The sequence below is a fragment of the Microtus ochrogaster genome, chromosome 10 (assembly GCF_000317375.1).
Source record: "Microtus ochrogaster isolate Prairie Vole_2 chromosome 10, MicOch1.0, whole genome shotgun sequence".
In the NCBI taxonomy this organism is placed as follows: Eukaryota; Metazoa; Chordata; class Mammalia; order Rodentia; family Cricetidae; genus Microtus; species Microtus ochrogaster.
The window spans coordinates 49,271,398-49,287,903 of record NC_022016.1 but is presented as its reverse complement, the minus strand read 5'-3'; the positions used below and the strand labels follow the sequence as shown (position 1 = coordinate 49,287,903).

Sequence of the window (16,506 nt, the reverse complement as noted above, 5' to 3'; positions counted from 1 at the left end):
CCCCCTCCCTCATCAGCTTGAAGAGCAATCAGGGTTCCCTGACCTGTGGGAAGTCCAAGGACCGCCCACCTCCATCCAGGTCTAGTAAGGTGAGCGTCCAAACTGCCTAGGCTCCCCCAAAGCATATTTCTTGTTTTAAAGAAAACATTTTAAATTATGAGTCTTGGGGTGGGGTGGGGGCGGGGGCATGATCTATGAGTGCAGGTACCTGCAGAGGCCAGCAGAGGGCGCCAGGCCCCCAGGAACTGGAGTTACAGGCAGGTCTAAGTTGCTTGCTGTGGGTGCTGGGAAATGCATCCGGGTCCTCTGGTGAAAGCCAGAGCTTCTGAGCCATCTCTCCAACCCCAGCATTATATTTTTAAATACTTGTGTTCCTTCGTTCTTGGGAAGCGGACCTTAAGCGGTTTGTGATACCTGACTGTAGACCCCACGTGGTCTCCAGTTTCTGCCCAAATTAGATGAGGGTAAGAAAGTGTTTGCCCCACTTCTGGGTTCTGACGCTTGAGGAATTCAAGACTCCCATCTCAGAAGGGGATCACAAGGATCCATTTGAGTGTAATCGGGGCTAGGCTGCCCGAAAATGCCCGTGGGCCTATAAATTCTACACACTTCCTGATGGCTGTCAGGGTGAAACCCAACCCTTTGAGAAGGTCTGTCGTCTCTCGGAGTCTAAATGACATAAAGCACCTCATCAAGGCACTCCAAGGTTTTGTTCTAGAATCTTCTACAACTCTGACCGGGAAGCTAAATGAGGCAGGTGGGCGGGAAGTTCGGTGGTCTTTCTGGGTCACACAGTGGCGGGCGGGGTGGTTCTGGAGGAGTCAGTATGAGTCTGGGAGAAGTTGTCGAGGGTCAGTGTGGGGCTGATTGGGCACCACAGGCCTGGCAGGTAAATGCAGGGTGCAGACTGGAGGGCTAGTGCCGCAGACACTAATATTCTATGAAGATGCCTCGGGGAACTTGGCATCACTGGGCGTTTTTTTAGAACATTCTCCTCTGCACCCCAAACTTAAAAGCAGGAAGTCTCTGAAGGCCAAAAAGACACCACCAGGGTGTTGGCCTCGTGCCTCCCGACCCATTTCTCTTTTGAATGTCATGTCTGATCCACGTCGCCAGGTGGAGACAGACTGCCTTGCTGATGGTGGCTCCTCACCCTTTTATTCACAGAGTTGACTTTCTTCTTCTGTGAAATGGTCATAATGTCTGCCGTTCGAAGTTGTGAAAACCAAAGGCGGCAACAAATCCGTGGTAAACATGTGGCCAGAAGTGCAGGCTGCTGCCGTTGGTGGAGACTTTGCTGTTGAGAACTTGGATTTGAACCCGGGTTACAAGCCAGATAAGGGCAGCCCTGCTTCTGGTGAAACCCACGCCCCCCACCCGGTGCCACCGTTGAGAACCATCTCCACCCAGCCCTCGAGGAGGGGGTAGAGGGAGGAAAAGGATGGCTCCCAGCCCCCCCCCCCTTCCTGTACCTGGGTGGCATTGACCTCTGTTGAGTGGAGAAAACCCAGAGCAGTGTTCCCAAGCTTTTCACCGTGAAATCATGGGAACTTTTTTTGTCTTATCAGATTCTAATACTAGCTATGCTGTCATAGGTGAGGAGATGTTATCATTGAGTTTCTATGGCTTTTGCCCCCATTCAGGTGGCAAACACTGTGTTTGTTTTTGAACTGAAAATATTTTAGTTTGGTTTCTAGAAAGGGCTGGAGTTGGTTCTGTTGAAAGAGTAAGTATTTTAGGGTTTTTATGACTGCGTGATTTGTTGTTGCCCTTGATGACCTATTTATTTATTTATTCATTTATTTATTTATTTATTTATTTATTTATTTATTTATTTATTTAGACAGTGTTTGTCTCACTGGGTAGCCCTAGCTGACTTCAGACTAACTGTCTTTCTGTCTCTGCCTCCCAAATTCCGGACCACAGGTGTGTGCCACTGCACCTGGCATGAACACGAGCTGGTAGGGTTGGGAGACTTGCGTGAGCATCCATCCCTGACTAGCCCTGCCCCTCCAAGCTAGCTGAAGACACCCTGTAGACGCCACTGGGACCAATGTGACCCTTCCTGTGGCAGGAGTCACCCCACAGGTGACGAGGCCGGAGGAAGTAGCCTGGAACAGGGTGTAGCGACAATGCGTTGCTGGGAAAATCGCCCTGTCCAGGTCCCAAGCAGATGACGAAGAGTTTAAATTAGTTTACAGAAATCGGAATGGGTCTGAACTTGCATTTCCCAAGAGCGAGCCCACAAAGCCCGAGGTCCAATTACTACTGTTACTTGCTACAGCATTTCCTCTTAGGGGAAAAAATGCTTGTAAGCTGGGCATGGTGGCTCGTGCCCAGCATGCCAGCACTGGGGAGGCTGAAGCAGGAGGAACATTGCAAGTCGGAGGCCAGCCTGAGCCACATAGTGAGCTTCAGGCCAGCCTGGGCTACAGAGTGAGACCCTGTCTCAACAAATAAACAATCGGGCAAATAAGCAAGCAATAAATCAAACAGCGATGGACTCGGGACAGGGTCCTTTCCCTTTGACCTGTCTTCACAGCCCCGGGGGCACTTGGCAATGCTGATTCTATTCCTTCTTCCTCAGTGTGCCCGGCTGGGCGACAACATCTCTAAATATCCCGCTGCCAATGCATACACCATCCGCCCAGAGTTGTCTTCCAAGAAGGACTTCAGCAACTCATGTTCCAGCATGTTCCAGCTGCCAAGCTTCATGAAAGTGGTCAAATCGGGAAACCCTGCCCCAAACCATTACTATGTAAGGAACGTCACCCACCTTTGTCCAGTGCCTGTGTTGCCAGTGCTCAGGGGAGAGCGTGAGGTTTGAGGAGAAGGATTTTAACACAGAGGGTCAGCCAGTGAGCATTGTGAACAAGCTGGGGGTGAAGAGGGGTGACCGAGGCTAAGACAAGAATCTGAAGGTCCAGCAACGGTAGAGGGCGGCAGGAAGCTGCAGGAAGCTGCAGGAAGACCACCTCTTCACTCTTGTGGAGCCTGCCAGTGGTTTTCTCCTCTGTCGTAACAGCTGTGTGCATCCTGTTTCAGCTGCTGACACTATTCGTTTACGTTTTAGAATATGATAAGGAAAACCCAGCTTCTTTCTATATCTGAAAATCATCAGCATTCTTGCTTTCCGAGATAGGGTCTTACTGTGTAGCTCCGGCTGTCTGGAATAAAGGTGTCAGGAATTGTGTGTGTGTGTGTGTGTGTGTGTGTGCAGTAGTGCTCTGAGCAGAATGGAATGGTGGGAAAGGGTGTCTGCAGGAAGCTGTAGTTGAACTTTCTCTGGACCACCAGCTCCCAAATAATGATACGGAGACGTCTTATTAAATATGAAAGCTTGGCCTTGGCTTGTTTCCAGTTTGCCCTTACAACTTAAATTAACCCATTTGTGTTAATCTACATTATGCCATGGGGCTTGTATTTCCCACTTCTGGCTGGTAAATCCTACCTCTCTTCTTCCCAGAATGCCTCTCTCTCTCTGGAAGTCCCACCCATCCTCTCCTACCTGCCTATTGGCCATTCAGCTCTTTGCTAAACCAGTCAGAAGGTGCCTAGGCAGGTGAGGTAAAACAGTGACGCATCTTCACAGTGTGTAAAACCATGACCCCGCTACAGAAGCTGTGGCTGAGATCTCCACTCTCCCATGCCCCACGTCTTGCCCATGCTCCACTAGCCTTTCAGGACTTGGGTTGTTGGTCCTGTATTGTGTGTGTGTGTGTGTGTGTGTGTGTGTGTGTGTGTGAATACGTGTTCACCTTCCAGACTTGGTGAAGATACTCATGGGGAGATTCTAGGATGAGGAATGAGGACAGCACCTGGTGCACAGGTCTGCAGTAAGCAGGGAAGGGGGTGGGCTGTCCTTGGTTAGTCATGGGGTCTGTGGAGCCACCACTATAAAGTGGAATCAATGACAGCTGCTTTAGGGGGCTATGACCCACAATCCCACACAGAAGGTGTGTGCCCCAAAGGATTTTGGTCTCAGAAACCTCAGTCTCAAGTTCCTCTTTGGAAACCCGACTTGTAAGTCATGCTTATTTGTCTACAGAGCTCCTGCCCACCATATATGACTGGGTCAGTTGACTGTGATGTGCTTGGAGCAGGGGTGGCACCTGCTGGGTCGGCTCTGGGCAGTAGTGACTTGATGGGGACAGCTGTGTCCTTTAGAGATCTCTAGCAGTGGCATGTAGAACTAAAAAGAAATAGATGAAATGAACTTTTATAACATATCTTGTCATATTTTGCAATATGTCCCAGTAGATCCAAAATGTCACTGAGATGTCTCAGGAGGCCCCTTGTCTCACTGAAGTTTTTGGAATTTGATGTGCATTTGATATTTACAGCCTGTCTTAATTTTGGACCAGTGATGTTCCCAGGGCTGATTGTGGCTGGGTCAGCATTTCACTGCAGACCCCAGGGGAGTGTCTGAACTTTGTTCTCTGTGCCCTGGGAAGCCCCTGAGGGGGGCTGGGAAGAGTGGGACATAACCCGAGAAGGTTCCTAGAGCATCTCTCTCAGATTGCCCTGTGGAAACTCCAGAGAGGAAGCCGTTAAGCTGTGGGAGAAAGAAGGGCTATGGTCCAAGCATGATCTGCCCAGGTGCATGGTATTCAGAGAGAGGCACTGGCCACCTGGGAGGCAGGCTCTGCTCTGGCCTCATGAGCACTCCTCCGTGGCCTCCTTAGCTGCAACAGAGGGTGGTGATAAGGCTTGAGCTTTGCCTGGATGCTTCCAGTGCAACATGTCATCTGAGACAGCTGGCTGCACCCTTGTACTGGTTCACAGGGCCCTGGACACAGCAGTGTGGGATCACTGTCCATCATCAAGTGAACGATCTCTGGGCCCGCACAGCTGTGACTCTGCAAATAACCGAGGTCCAGGCCAAAATTGTTTTCTTTTTGCCAATATATGCTTGGTGCATATGTGTGTGTGTGTGTGTGTGTGTGTGTGTGTATGTGTGCGTGCATGCATGTGCGCCTGTGTGTTCATATGTAAGCATCAGGTTTCTTCCTCTATTGCTGTCTACTGTTTTTATTATTATTTATTTATTTTTGAGAACACATCCTCACTGACTGGCTGGCCAATGAGCCTCAGGGACCCTCCTGTCCCTGCCTTCCCCAGATGAGTGTCACGGTGCCTGACTTTTTATGCTGAGTGCTGAGGGTGTGAACTTGGGTTCTTCTATTGGCTCAGCCATCTCCCCCAACCCCATAGAGTGCATGAGTTTTGTTCACAACTGCTTCAAAGCGACTGAACATCTTGAATATGCAATTAAGCGCTGTACAAATCCAGCATGCAGAGCAGAATTTCCTTGTAATTATCCTGCTCTTTGTTAAAAAGTTTTTTTTTTTAAATGTTATGTGTGTGGGGGGGGCAGTGTCTATATACCTTAGTGCAGGGGCCTTTGGAGGTCAGAGGCATCGATCCTTTGGAGCTGGAGTTATAGGCAGTGAGTAAGAAGTCATTTATTGTGGGTGCCGGGTACCGAACTCTGATCTACAAGAGCAGTATGTGCTCTTAACCGCTGGAGCATCTCTCTGACCTGGTGCCAGTTCTCTTTTAATGAGGTCCCCAAGGCAAATGCCACCGAGAGCCAGGTGCAGTTCCTTCAGGGGCTTCACATTCATACACGTTCACGTGCGCACACGTGCGCACACACACACACACACACACACACACATGCACGCACGCACATACACATGCCCTCCATCAGTTTTGGAATCACCCTGCACAGGGTCTGGGTGAATTTCCCCTAGCCCCCCCATCCTTCTCCAGGTGCCTCAGTAACTCAGTTTTGTTCTGCTTTTGACCTGATGCGTATTTTCTTAGTCTACCTGCGAAATCTCCCTGTGGACTCACAGATATACAGAAATGCCCCGTTTTCCACAGGTTTTCTGTCTGGGTAAAGAACAAAGCCAGGGAACTGTTTTGTCTGCAGGAGGCTTTTCCTCAACCTAGAGAACAATGGTGGCGGCATCAGGCGAGGAGCCCAAAGGCCATAATCCCGTTAGCCATGCTGTGCCCTGAGCGACTTGCCCAGCCTCTGTCCAGCTTCTCTTTTGGAGTCCTGTGCTGTGGGGCTGTTATTATCTTCCCCGGGCCTGGTGCTCTCCTGTCCAGTAATTAGCCTGCCCATCTGGTCTTTGTTTAGGAGTTCTCTGCATGCAACCCGCCTCCAGGACCCTGGGAAGAGCCGCATTCCTCCACCTCTGTGAGCACAAAATCAAATGCCACCTGTGTGTCTCAAGAAACCTTCCCCCCCACACACACTTTTTTCTCAAACAAAGGAGTATCAGGGAGAATCAAGCTGCCCCGGCCCCCAGCACCGTAGTTTCACCCATTCAGCAAATTTCCCAGCGCTCTGGGGCACAATTTTATTGCTTCTGTTATCTAACAAATACGGAGACTGGCTACAAATTGGCACTTCAAATATTTGTGATTCATGCGTAACATAAGAATGGTCTCAGGTCCCACGAGACCCAACACCCCCATCTCCACCCCCATACCATTTTTAGAGTTCTGAGAGCATGGGACACTCTCATATGTATATTGCGTGGATCAGCCAAAATTCTTAACTTCTGGTCTGTCCAGAAAAGCAGAGAGAGAAGAGCGATTGCAGACTTGATCATAATCTTGAGCGATAGGACTCGGCGCTCCCCAGATGCCGTGTGCAGCAAGCACTGTTTGCACAGAGAAGAATGCAGCCGGGGACCAGGTTGAGAGGCATGAGGACTTGTCCTGGAAAGGCTAAAAATGACAGCAAAAGAAATGTAAACAAATTGTGACCGTTCCACACCAAACGCTCAGTAAAAACACCCCTCCCCCCGAGCCATGTGGTGCATGGGACCCTAGCACGGAGAAGAAACAAACAAGCAAAATCCAACTTTCTCTAGATGGTTTGTGATGCCCACGACAATGCTCTAAAACAAGCAGAGTGGGGGTCACCTGATGCCTTTTACAGAGCGAGAACTCAAGCTCAAAGAGATTAAGCCACCTGAGCAGGGCCACACAGCCTCAGCCAGGCCGAAGAGGGGCCAGAGACCAGGGTCTTCAGGTTTCCCTCCTAGCCGTTCTCCTCCGGTTTCACCTTGGTGTGTGTGCATGTGTGCATGTGTGTATTCGAGCGTGCGTGTGTACGTGCATGTTTGTCACAGACCACTTGAACTAAGTAGGTAGTAAAGTCACGTGCAGAGTCGCCACCTTTTCAGCTCATGTCAGTTCTCCTCTCAAGAAGGACAGGTTTCAATCTGGTTCATATTTGCCACCTGTCCAGGCAGGGTGACAGGGGCAGAGAGGGGGCAGGCACTGAACACACCGGGTGTGTTTTCTCCCTCACAGGCCTCCGTCCCTGGCTGCAAACAAAGAAGCAATGTCTCTCCTCAAGTTGGGTTTCTGTCAAAAACAGAAAGAGGAGTCTTCCCTTTGACCAGATCCGGAGGGCCAGCTCCAGGTAAGCAGTGACTTGGCTCTGCTTCTCTGAGCACCATCTCTCTAAAGGGAGCCTGTTGGGAAAAGAGCTTGTTTTGCCTGTGTGTATGTGTGTGTGTGTGTGGCATGTGTGTGTGGGCGGGGAGATGTGTGTGGGGGGTGTATGTGGGTGGGGGGGATGTGTGTGTGGGGGGTGGGGGGGGGGGGGAGGGTTGTGGGGGGAGTGTATGAGGGGGGATGTGTGTGTGTGTGGCATGTGTGTGTGTGGGGGGGTGCGTGTGGGGGGGATGTATGTGGGTGGGTGGGATGTGTGTGTGGGGTGGGATGTGGGGGGAGTGTATGAGGGGGGATGTGTGTGTGTGTGTGTGTGGCGTGTGTGTGGGGGGGTGCATGTGTGTGTGTGGGGGGGGGGATGTGGGGGGAGTGTGCGCACGCATGCCCGCACACATATGCAAAGAAAGTGCTGAACAGAGAGGAGAGGATAAGGGACCCAGTGGCTCTGCACACGTCACCTAAGCAGTCTTCTTGATGTGGCCTTTTGGGGTCAGACACACCAGCCCTGGGCAGCCAGCGTGAGGAAGTGGCTTCTTCCTACTGACAGGGAGAGAGAGGGTGACACTAGTTTTGGTCACTTCACTGTCTTCCTAAATCGCCCGGCAGGTCCTGGCTGTATTTCCCAGCATTTATTCCACAGGGAGCATTCTGCCTGCCTGTGCCCAGAGTCCTGGATTTCATTATGGAAGAAAGATGCTCAAGGAGTTATAAAACTTGTCCAGTGCCGCTGGCCACTAAATAGCGTATCTAAGCTCAAAGATGCCTTGGCTAGACCCCTGTTTCCCTTCGGGTCCCTGGTGCCTTCTGGACCAGGACCCAGGATCAATCACATCAGAGCTTGCCTGAATCCAACTACTGGATTCCAAAAGGTGGCAACACCCCTATGATCCCACATTTCTATCCCTGGAGGACATCCTAGTGGGTCGATCAGTTCAGAGGGGTCCAGAAGAGCGCACACAGCCTGACCCCTCAGCCTTTCCCAGCCGAGCCTGGAGCTTTGGTCCCAGAACCCAGAGGAGGGGCAGGGAGGCATAGGGTGTGGAGAAAATTGCAGGGCATGTCAGCTTTCAGCAAATCCAGATTAAAGCCAGAAGATCAGGCCAAGCCGAGGAACAAAACCATCACTAATCAGGAGGCTCAGCCACAAGGCACCCCCTCCCCCGCACCATCCCCACAAAGCCCCACCTTGTTTGTTTATACAGCAGAACAAAGCTGGCACCCTTGGGGTTTAGCCAGAGGCCCTACCACAGAGCCCTGGGATAGGACGTCACAGCCAACACAGGCTCCCCAGGGTGCCTTGTATCAAAGAACAGAATGGGGACTAAACTGCTCCTCCAGCACAGGGTGAGTGTCCCTCTGGGTCTCATAGTCTCACCCTGTGCTCTCTTCATTGCTTTTCCAATAGAAAAGGAAATCCTGTTTAAAACAAAGTCACCCTCTTAGAAGACGGAAGCAGGAAGGTTGCCTTGAGTTTGGGGCCAGCCAGGGCTAAAGAGCGAGGCTCTAACTCTAAAACAAGAACTCAGACAAAACAGAGTCAAATTCATAGTGCTTTGAACATCTGGACTCCCTTCCCTGCAGTGCCAGCTAAGCTTCTCCCCACTTTTCTGGATCCACCAAGTCTACCGGATTTCTTTTCCTGGCGTGACTCCTATTGACCCCTGACCCCAGCCCTGGTTCAGTCACGGTCACTTGTGTATAGCTGTCATGATAATATGTATAGACTTTCAAGTTTTGTGTTACTCTTCCATTCATGTATGTCTTTAAAAATCTATTAGAATGTGGCACCTGTAATCCCAATATTTGAAAGGCTAAGGCAGGAGAATTGTTATAAATGAGGTTCTGTTCTTTAGAGGGGCTGTGGTCGGGAGATGACTCCATAGGCAAAGTGTTTGCTGAGAACACGTTGGCTTCTACCACCACGTGAAAAGTCAGGAGTAGCAGCAGCGGTGGTTACACGGTAGCTCCAGGAATGGTTCCTGCCATTCCAGAGCTGGAGAGGCAGAGACAGGAGGGTCCTGGGGTTTGCTAGCCAGCCAGTCTAGCCGAACCCTAGGCTAGACTCCAGGTTCACTGAGACCCTGCCTCAAAAATTTAAGGAGGACTGCCAAGATGGCCTAGCAGGCAAACGTATTTGCTGTCAAGCCTGGTAACGGGTTCAGTCCTCGGGACTAGACGGTGGAGAACCAGCTCCCTCGAGTTGTCCTCTGACTTCCACGTGTGTGCTGTGACACGCGTGTAAATGCACACGTACGTGCAATAAATAAATACATCAGAAGAATTGTAGAAGGCAGAGATTAATGGAAGAAGACACTTGGAATTGAATTCTGGCCGTCACATGCCAGCACATACATAATAAGTACACACATATTAACGGAGGTGCTAACACACATGCAGATAACTGAAGGTACAAACAAAACAAAAACAACAACAAAAACTCAAGCCACACCCAAGTGGCCTTCTGGTGTTCGAGAGTGTCACTGTCGAACCTGCTTTCTACAATGCTCTCCTAGATGCTGAGGCTACATACATCCCGTTTTCACACCGAGGGGCCTGTTGTGTGTCCAGCTTCCTGCCTGCAGTTTTTATGTTCATTTGAGTGATGGGAAGCCTGGACCAATGTGAGCTGTGAGGACCGACGTGTCTGTGAGGGCTTTTGCCCAGTATTGCTCGTCTCTCTTCCCAAACACCTGTACCCCCCCCCCCAGCTGTGAGAGTGTCGGGGGTGAGACTGCTCGCTGCTCTCCCTCCAGCCAGGCCAATCTCTCCTCCCTGAGGTTTTGAGCACAGGTGAAGTGAATTTGACTATGGTTTCTTAAGACAGAACACGGGGCACGGGCAATCCACACAGCAGGTTCTCAGTAAGAGCCTGTTATGCAGGGCTGGAGAGATGGCTCAGTGGTTAAAAGCACTTGCTGCTCTTCCAGAGAACCCAAATTCAGTTCCTAGCCTCCACAACAGGTTGCCTCCAACTGTCTGGAATTCCAACTCCAGGGGATATGACCCCACCAAGGGACACTACACTCACGTGCCCATGTGCAAACAAAACCACCTAAAAATAATAAAATTAAAAAAAAAAAAAGAACCTATTGCTTAGGGCCTGAGGAGGTGGTTACGTCAGGTAAGGGTACTTGCTATACAGGCATAAGAATCTGAGTTCGAATCCCCATTACCTATGAAAAAGCTGGGTGTGATCACACATGCGCCCATAACTCCAGTGTTGTGGAGGGCACAGAAGAATCCCTGGGGTTTGCTGGCCACCAGCCTGGTCAGTGAAAGATCTCTGAAATGAGGCAAAAAATGACAGAACAGGGCAGGGCAGCCCTGGTCTTTGCCTGCATATAAATGTTTGTATAATAGACACACACACACACACACACACACTTAGCTTATTTGACATTTGCAAACCATTAAGATGATATTCTGCTATTGGAACCACCTTGTGCTCAGGAACTAGGTGTTCTTGCTCTGCAGAATGGGGGTGCTGTATCAGTACAGGCTACCCCATGTTTGGGGGCATTCCTTAGGTGCCTGGTGCCTGATTGGATGAACACCCTCTGACTAGTTAATTCCTATCTCTGGGCTGCAGGGCCTGGGTGTAGGTTGGAGGGGTGAGACCCACCTGGACAGGTTGCCGTGTAGCCCATGAGTTGAAGTGTGTTATTCAAGTGGAGGCCTGACTTTTGGTCTACACAGGCAACCTTCCCATAGGGCCCACTGAAACCCACTGAAGTGACGTTACTGACGGCTGTGAGGTACCTGTGAGAGCTGGTGGCAGGCGCTGCTTTTCACTGATCTGGGGAGAGCATCTCATCCTATGTCAATTCTTCTCTCTGTTCAGGGCATTACAATGTCAATGAATCACTGGTGAAGCGTTCACCAAAGATCTTAGTGTCCTGCTTCAAATCCAAAACTGGCCGTGGATTAAAACTGACATCAACAGGCCCAGGACCTGGTTACTACAACCCCAACGATCAAACCAAGATTCTGAAAAAGCCTCATGTCCCGTGAGTCCTGCATTTTCTTCTGAGGTAGCTCCAGGGGATGCTCAAAGAGGCAAAAATGAGAATGCTCACCGGTTAGGCAGGACTCAGTCTGGCGGGAGGGCCCCGTTCCCATGTCACAGTGATTGACAAGCCATTGGAGTAGCATCTGTTAGGGACATGCCCCCACAGTAGTAGAACCACCAGCTTTGCTTCCTGGAGGAAGGAGCTGGGCTTCAGGAAGGCTCTGGGCTTTGCCTGAATCTGTGTGCTCATATCTTGCCAACAGGACTTGGGGCTGGTAGGGTCTTTCTGTGTTCCCCATGAAGCTGGCTTTTCCTGGGGCTCTGATTGCTCTGTTTTTATAACATGGGATCTCTCCCGCGCTTGGGGAGATGCAGCAGCTGGGGTACACCAATGGAGCTGGATCTGCCCTGCTGTATGGTCTAGGGCAGCGTGTGCTACACTCTGTGAGCGCTCATGCCTTTATCTATAAAGCTAAGCGGGTTTAAATTTTGCCTCGTAGGGTTGCTTTCAGACTTAAAAATTTGTCAGGCATATAGTAGGTGCAAATGGTGACTTCATAGTAACACAAATTTAAAAAGAAATAGAGCTGGGTCAGTTGGTTCACATTTGTAATCCTAGTACTTTGGAAGCTGAGGCAGGAGGATTGAGAATTCAAGGTCAGCCTGGGCAATGTAGCCAGATTCTGCTTCATCAAAGTAGGGTTGGGAGGTGGAGAGAGACAACCGTGTCACCCCGTTGAATATATTCCATTTGAGAATTTTCATTTCTATTTTATGTGTGTGGGTGTTTTGCCTGTATGTGTTTGTGCACCATGTGTCTGCAGTGTCCATGGCAGCCAGAAGAGGGCAATAGGTCCTCTGGAACTGTAGCTATAAATGTTTTATGATCTGCCTTGTGGGTGCTGGGAACCTGACCCCAGCCCCCTGCAAGAACAAGTGCTCCTTGCTCCCGACACCCCCCCCCCACCTCAGCCTCTTTATTCACCATTTCTAATGTTATTTTCATCTAAGAGACTCGAAGGTATTCAGGGCTTAAGAATTCCTTAAGTGGCTGTGGAACTTCCATGAGGTTTTGTCACCTTCTGAGTCTTCACTCCTGTGGCAGCCCCCCTTGTAGGTCCAAGAAGGGTGACCACCAGGGTTGGGCCGAGTGTGTGGGTACCTGAGCCCCTCCACAGTGACACGGCAGGGGTCAGGGCCACAGCTTGTCACCAGGCATGTGGCAGGAGGCTGGAAACATTGGTCACCATCTGGCCATCAGTCTGGGACATGGGGCGGGGATTCAGGAATCTGTCAAGTCAAACAGGAGGTGGAGAATGGACTTGGGCTTCGATGGAGGCTACCAGGTAAGTTCCTTCTGTGGTCCCATTGTGGGATTCTGCAGGATTCTTTCCAGGCTCTGGGGCAGGGGATTGACTCCTTCCTTTGGGCTGACTTGAGTCCCCTCTGTGCATGAACTTTTCCCTAGTCTGCTTGTGAAACGCTGCAGGAAGGGGTGGGGGATTATCTTCCATGGAGCCTCCCCTGCCTGCCTCTTTGCTGAGTGGCGTTGAGGATCTTCCCCGCTGTGGCTCCTGCAAGGCTGAATGAAGCAGAACTTGGAAACAGTTCTTACTTTTTCCCAGCTGACGCATAAAAGCCGTGCATTTTTATAGAGACCATGTGATGTTTTGATGCACTGCTTAATGTTCAACCGGGAGAAGCGTCTGTCTCCTCAGACTTCTGCCTGGCTCTTACTCATTACATTCGAGATTACTCTGTATCCTACCGAAATAGAATACAGCTGCGATTTCACATGGTGGCTCAAACCCACAGCCCAGATCTGGCAGCCTCAACGAGGTGGGCCAACCCAGGAGCTTTCTGGAGTGACACTTGTAGGGCCATTCCACACCAGAGGCTGGAGCTTGTGCCTCAGGAGACGTGGCTGAGGAGCACATTGTGCTGCCCAGCTGACTCAAAGTTTTGTTGGCTTGCAGGTTGTCTTAAGATGTGAAGCGAGCGTTCGCCAAGGTTTCAGTTCTCAAGTTTCTCAGTACCCGTCCTGGGGGTGACTCAGCGAGGCAGGGCAGAATGGGGTCCTCCCGATGCCACCTGTTGCCAGGCGGAGGAACACCCAGAGACTCCATTCTGACCACTTCCTGGAGTCCCTAAGTCATTGGCTTTGCATAGCATGCAGTCCTGTCAAGGGTAGCCCGAGAATCAAGCCCCTTGGCCCAGGTCCAATTCTGTAATTACACTGGCCAATTATGCTGGGCCCACCTAAAGTTCCCGGGGATTGTCAATTCGCTGTGGGATGCATCTTCCCAGGCGGCTCATCTGTCACTGCCCCTGCCCTGAAGAACAGACAGATACTGCATTCCACCCCAGAGGCAGTCGGTTGCCCTTTAATGTGGAGAGGAATTGTGAGAAATTGCCCCCTTTATCCCTCCCAAACCTGGGAATCCCCCAGGCAGAGAACCTGTGCCTGGGAGTGTCCCAGGGGTCCTGATGCCTCCCACAAGTGACCTGCAGAGACCTGAGGACATCCATTATCTCTGAGCAGCTGACAAAGGGCTTCCTCGGAAGCTGAGGTGTGCTTACTCCCTGCTGTGGCTGCTGGGGGAGCTGGATCCATGTTGTCATTCATCACTAAGCCACCAAACCCAGGCTGGTCACACTGCATTGCCGGTCACACACATCCTGAGTGTGACCACTGGACATCTGTGATTTCCCAATTGCCCCACACCACCAGGAACCAGCCCTGGGTAAGGGGGAGTTTGGTGTCTTGACTCCATCACCTTCCTTGCAAGCTATCCCCCACCAAACACACAGATTTTAGGACACAGGAAGAGAGATGACAGCGGCCACCTTCAGCCCTCCCCCCACTGTCCTTCTGTTGTTTCTAGGTGGTTCCCTTGTTTCTCACCATCCTCTCCCCCATTTCCCCACAGACTCTGTAAATGTGAAGTTAAGAGGGAGCTCTGACTGTAGCCTTTCAGACACACTTTCCCTCCCAGAAAGACCCAGAACAGCCCTGCTCTTGACCCGGTGCCGTTGCTCACGCTGTTCCTCCTGCAGGAGCACCCTTCCCTGTACACTCAGCTCCACCCTTACACACCCACCTGTTGTGCCCCTTCCCCGTGAGTCTTCTTCCTGTGCGCCCCCCCCCCGTGCACGCACGCTCACACCCACTGTGTGTTCTACTTGCCTCACCCTTTAGGGGTGGTGACCTTGCCTTCCTCAGCTTTGAGGTCCCTAGCCCCTTGCTGAACCGCGGAGAAAGGGGAGGAGGCACAGAAGGTGATGGAGCCCAGATACCACAAAAGGGCTGACTGAGTCTGGCTGCTCTCTCTCCCTTGTCTGCCCCTGTGTGCCCACTGCTGGAGTGCCCTTCCCTGCTCTCCCTACCTCGGGGTTCCCTGCTGACCTCTTCCAGGGCACAGGTTTGGACCCCCTAGTGGGAATTATTGCTGCCCTCCTGTTTTCAGAAGAGGGCTTCACAGGATAGCCCAGGGTGCCAGGCACTCTGCATACAGTCCATGCTAGCCTCAGATCTGTGCCAATCCTCCTGCTTCAGCTACCCAAGTGCTGGGATTACAGACATGTGCCTTCATTTGTGCTCAGAACTTTTTTATCTTTAAAAACTATTTATTTATTGTTTATTTAGTTTTGGTTTTTCAAGACAGGCTTTCTCTGTGTAATAGTCCTGGCTGTCCTGAAACTAGCTCTTGGAGACCAGGCTGGCCTTGAACTCACAGAGATCCACCTGCCTTTGCCTTCCCAGTGCTGGGATTAGTGTGCGCCACTGCCTGGCTGTGCTCAGGATTTAAAACTCCCCTTTTAACAGACTTCCTGTTAGGAACAGGAGCAAAGCCTAGTTACTCCTAGCATATGGTCTGGGGCGGTCAGATTTCCTGAAGACACATAACCAGTGAGCAGGGTAGGGGACATTTAAGCCGCAGCTGCTCTCTCTCTCTCTCTCTCTCTCTCTCTCTCTCTCTCTCTCTCTCTCTCTCTCTCCACTGTCACCATTCAGATGACACTAGCTGTGGACAACCCAGCCCTCATGATCTGTGTCTTAGTCCAGGACAGCCTGGATCCTCAAAGTGCTTGACTAGAGCTGTACGTAAAGCTGGCGTTCACTGGAGACCCTAGCGTTCTGCTGAGGGGGTGGGGCATTCCTAGTACTGTGAGAGGAGACAGGAAGAGGCTGCTCCAACCAAATGTGCAAGTGTGTGAGGTGGCCCAGCCTGTATCCACCTCTAGTAGCTATCCCTGCTTGGGCAAGCAGACACCCCATGGGCTTCCCTGGAAAGAATGTGGGACTCTTGGGCTTGGGAGTGACCCAGGCCAATGAATGACTTCATCTGGTAGTTGGCTTATTCCAGTTGTGACTTCTAGGAGTCATGTCTATCTCAAAATGTAGCCAGTTTGGGTGTCTTGGGGAGGGAGTCAGAGCCAGAACAGGGGCAAGGTAGTATTTACTTAGGAGAAGAAAGGTTCTTGACCACACCCTAAAGCCAGGCCCTCCGTACGGAGTAGAAGGATACATTCTCCTCCTTCCTGTGGGTACCTTTGTTCAGATGTAAGCATCCAAGCCAGCTGTCTCATTGTTCGAGCCTCTAGCAGAGCGAAGCGGCTTTCCAGGGCCCCCCTAGCAGTAGGTCGATCCCCACACGCTAGAATGGCCCCGGTGTGAGCACTGAATTTGCACTAGCTCCATGGGAGCCGCTCCACAGACCTCTGCTGTTTTTGGTTTGTTCTCATAGCTCTCCTACAAAGAGCAAAGAGTGAGGGTTCTCACGGTCCAGATATTCCAGGGGCTTTGTCTGAGACCCCAGCAGCCAGCCAGTGGTGTGACTAGAATTCATACTCCACGCAGGAGTCTCTGAGATGCAGACACCTTTAGCATGGCGTGATGTGGGATGGCCTTCTGTATGTGTGCTGCTTTTATTGGTTGATGAATTGTTTCGGTCAATGGCCTAGCAGAATACAGCCAAGCGGGAAATTCGAACATATATATATATATATATATA

The 16,506-nt window shown here is 51.0% G+C and overlaps 1 protein-coding gene across 1 annotated transcript in view; it reads left to right on the top strand.

Moving 5' to 3' along the window:
- Stpg1 (sperm tail PG-rich repeat containing 1) overlaps positions 1–16,506 on the top strand; it is a 40,400-nt gene that overhangs the window by 19,347 nt on the left and 4,547 nt on the right. Inside the window, exons 6-8 of the mRNA XM_005353045.3 lie at positions 2,588–2,758; positions 7,339–7,450; positions 11,324–11,489. Coding sequence (XP_005353102.1) covers positions 2,588–2,758; positions 7,339–7,450; positions 11,324–11,489 — 449 coding nt within the window. The remainder of the gene's footprint in view (positions 1–2,587; positions 2,759–7,338; positions 7,451–11,323; positions 11,490–16,506) is intronic.